Raw genomic sequence first — 3,507 nt, 5'->3', positions numbered from 1 at the left:
TGTTAAAAGGGTAAAGAAGATGAAAGATTTCCTTAAGGAGATTAGGGTTGATATTTTAGAATTGTGCCAAAGGGACATATCTTATGCTACCACCATAAACCAACTTGAGCAACAGTTTGGTTAGATGTTTGTTGCATTGAATCAGTATCCATAAGGTACACTTTAAATCAACACCATCCACAATGCAAAAAATAATGGTCATTGCTTAGTTATTACTACTAGGTGTGGTAATATGGTCGCTTATCAACCTATGCATGTGATTGTTAAGAATGAGGTAGAATTTGTTATTGTTAATGATATGAAGGTGGACAAATATAAAGACTTTGTAGAGGATGGGAAAGATCATAAAAAGACTTTTGGTTGATGAACATATGGCCAAAGCAAGAAAGAGAAAATAAAATACAGTCGTAAAAGTATTAACTCCTATTCCATAAACTATTCCTCATTTTCCACAAAGACTGAAGAAGAAAGCTGAAGAGGGAAACTCTATGTTGAAAGAGTTATCAATGAATATTCCTCTTGTTGAGCCTCTCAAACAAATGGCTGATGATACAAAGTTTATTAAAGAGTTGGTGACTAAGATGAGGATGGTGATTTTTGAGCCCGTTAACAATGTGCATCATCATAGTACCATCACCTGTCAATCTCTATTTGAGAAGAAGAAAGATCTTGGAGCATTCACAATTCCATGTACTGTTGGAAGTTCTAATTTTACAAAGGTTTTGTGTGATTTAGGTGCTAGCATTAAGTTGATGTTGCTAGAAGTTTATATTCAGTTGGGGTTGGGGTCACTCAAACAGACTTTTATTAAACTTCTCATGGAGGATCACACTATGAAGAAGCTAATGGGAAACTTCTGTGATGTTTTGGTGAAGGCCGCATCCTTTATATTTCCAACTGATTTTGTGATCCTTGACTGTGAGATTGACTTTGAGGTTCCAATTATCTTAGGAATGTCATTCCTTATGACTGGGCATGCTTTGGTTGATATAAAGTCTAGGCAGATAAAGTTTTGATTGAATGATGAGCATGTGAATTTCAATATATGCTCAATTCCTGAAGTAGCCAAAGGATGTGCATGTGATTTTTGCGATTGATACAGTCAATAAGGATGCATTGGTAGCTCCTATTGAGGAGAGGCTCAAAGTTGAATCCCTTGTAGGTGTGATAATGAATTTCAATGGTGGTTATATTAAGAGTCATGATGAGATGGGGAGTGCACTTAATGGTAGGGGTACTTATAATTTTGCACTAAAGAATTTAAATCTTGATTTGAAGAATAGAGTGACCCTACTAGCTAGGCCTTCTATTGAGAAGCCTCTAGTCTTAGAGCTCAAGGCTCTTCCATCCCATATTCATTATATATTTTTGGGATCCAACAATACTCTATTGGTTATTATTAAAGTTGAATTAGTAGATTGGCAAGATGTGGTTGTGGTGTTTATTTTAAAACAATTTAAGAGGGACATTGGATGGTCCACTATTGATATTATTGGGACTCCACCTAGAATTTGCACATAGGAAATCCAACTTGAGATGGATTATGTACCTATTATTGAGCATCAACAAAGATAAAATCTACGTATGCAAGAGGTAGTGAAGAAAAAAATTATCAAGTGGTTAGATGCGAGGGTGGTATACCCTATTTCTTATAGAAAATGGGTACCCTGGTCCAATGTATTCAAAAAAAGGATGGAATCATTGTGGTTCCCATTGAGAATAATAAGACTATTACTATGAGGCTAGTCATTAGTTCACATTCTTGCATGGACTATATCAAGTTAAATGCATGTATTGAGAAGGATCATTTTTCGGTGCCTTTCATGGATCAGATCTTAGATTATCTTACTAGCATAGAATGGTATTGTTTTCTTGGTGTTTTTTTGTAAGATCCCATAAAATTCTCTTATAGTCTAAGCCTTATAACGTGTTTAGTAAAGTGTTAAACTAGCCCAAAAAGGTTGAGAAGTGTCTTTCCAAGTGAGAAGTATTTTGAACTGTGTAGAATTTCCCTAATCTCGATACAAAATTCGTTTAAATCCGGCACTTGGGTAAAGAGTTAGAGCTATTTTAGTAATACAATGTGCCACCTGGCACTTTAGCCTATCGCAGAGCCAACCAAAATGGCAATAGTCAAAATCCAGTGAGCCTCCGCGATTATGGTACATCGTACCAAGGCTTAATTTTAGAATTATCAATTTCCAGTGCACCAAAGCGATTCCACTGTGTCGCAGTGCATTTCTAGTTCGCAACCAAGGATGCAACGCGATTTCCACCATGTTGCGCCATCAAGCAGTTTCTCAATTATCTAATTTCCAGTGAGCTTGCATGATTATGGCGTGTCGCGCTAGCATGTAAAATTGAGATTTTTCATTTTAATTCTAGAGGCAAAAAGGGTCATTTTGCTACCCTTATATATAGTTATTAACATGGGTATTGGCCTCATTTTAACCTAGAAATACAAGTTTTCTCTCAAAGTTGTTCAAGAACAAGAGCTAGGGTTCCTACAAAATCAAAATCATTCCTTCTTATTCAAGAGAAATCACGAAATCAAGAACTCTCCACAAGTTTTCAAGAAAGAGTTTCTCTAAGGTATGCAGATGCTGATTCTTGGGTCCCTTTCATTCAAGAAGCTTAAGAACTCCTTTCTAAAAATTCAAAGATCTTATGTTTGTAGGTTTTCATAATTGTGTGAGTTGAAATTGATGTTCATGCTATTATTGAGTTTTAATTCATGTTTTTTTACAAGGTTTTCAAGCTTTGACCCTAGTATGTGATATTCATGTGATGTTCATGAAAAAACCTATTCATGTTGCTTGTTAAGTGGTGTGTTCATATCAATTAAGTATAGAAATTATTGAATAAGCAAATCATGCTCCTCATATGTTAGATAAATTACTTATGTGAAGGAATTAGAACCATTATAGCATGTTTCCTAGGAATCACCATTTGTGTGCAAGCCCATGAATGCCAAGGAATTAGAGCCATTATAGCTTGTTGCCTAGGAATCCTCAATTATGTGCTCTTCGATCCATGCTAAGACTTTATTACATGCTAAGTGTTTAATGAATGAATTGTGACATGATAGCATGAAGTTCCCCAATTATGTGCTCTTCGATACATGCTAAGATTTTAATACATGCTAAGTGTTTGATGCAAGATCTTGGTGAATGGAGTATGAGCCAATAGCATGTCTCCCTATACTATCATATGTTTATTATTTCTAAATAGTTAAAGAGATACTTTAGTGATTGTGATGGTGAATGAATGTCCATAGTATTAATTATTCAAGAATGGTTATATTTTACTTTTATGTTATCGAGTCTTGGGGGTATTTATACCTAATAATTTAGCTGCAGTCTAGAGCCAGTATCATTTTCCTTGACAATCTCAGTTAAGCCACGACTCTCAAAACTCGGTGAGTTATAGAACTCTGTACTCTCAGACAAATACAGAACTTAAGTAATCTCAGTAATCTCTATAATCTTGATACCACTAATAATCTAG

The 3,507-nt window shown here is 35.2% G+C and overlaps 1 protein-coding gene across 1 annotated transcript; it reads left to right on the top strand.

Moving 5' to 3' along the window:
• The first annotated feature begins 506 nt into the window (after positions 1–506).
• LOC124897698 lies at positions 507–1,016 on the top strand. The gene has a single exon (XM_047410922.1). It carries the CDS (start codon positions 507–509, stop codon positions 1,014–1,016), a length of 510 nt encoding a protein of 169 aa, XP_047266878.1.
• The last annotated feature ends 2,491 nt before the right edge of the window (positions 1,017–3,507 follow it).

The sequence above is a fragment of the Capsicum annuum genome, chromosome 1 (genome assembly GCF_002878395.1).
Source record: "Capsicum annuum cultivar UCD-10X-F1 chromosome 1, UCD10Xv1.1, whole genome shotgun sequence".
Lineage (NCBI taxonomy): Eukaryota > Viridiplantae > Streptophyta > Magnoliopsida > Solanales > Solanaceae > Capsicum > Capsicum annuum.
The sequence above is the reverse complement of the archived record's forward strand: the minus strand, read 5'-3'. Positions and strand labels throughout refer to the sequence as shown.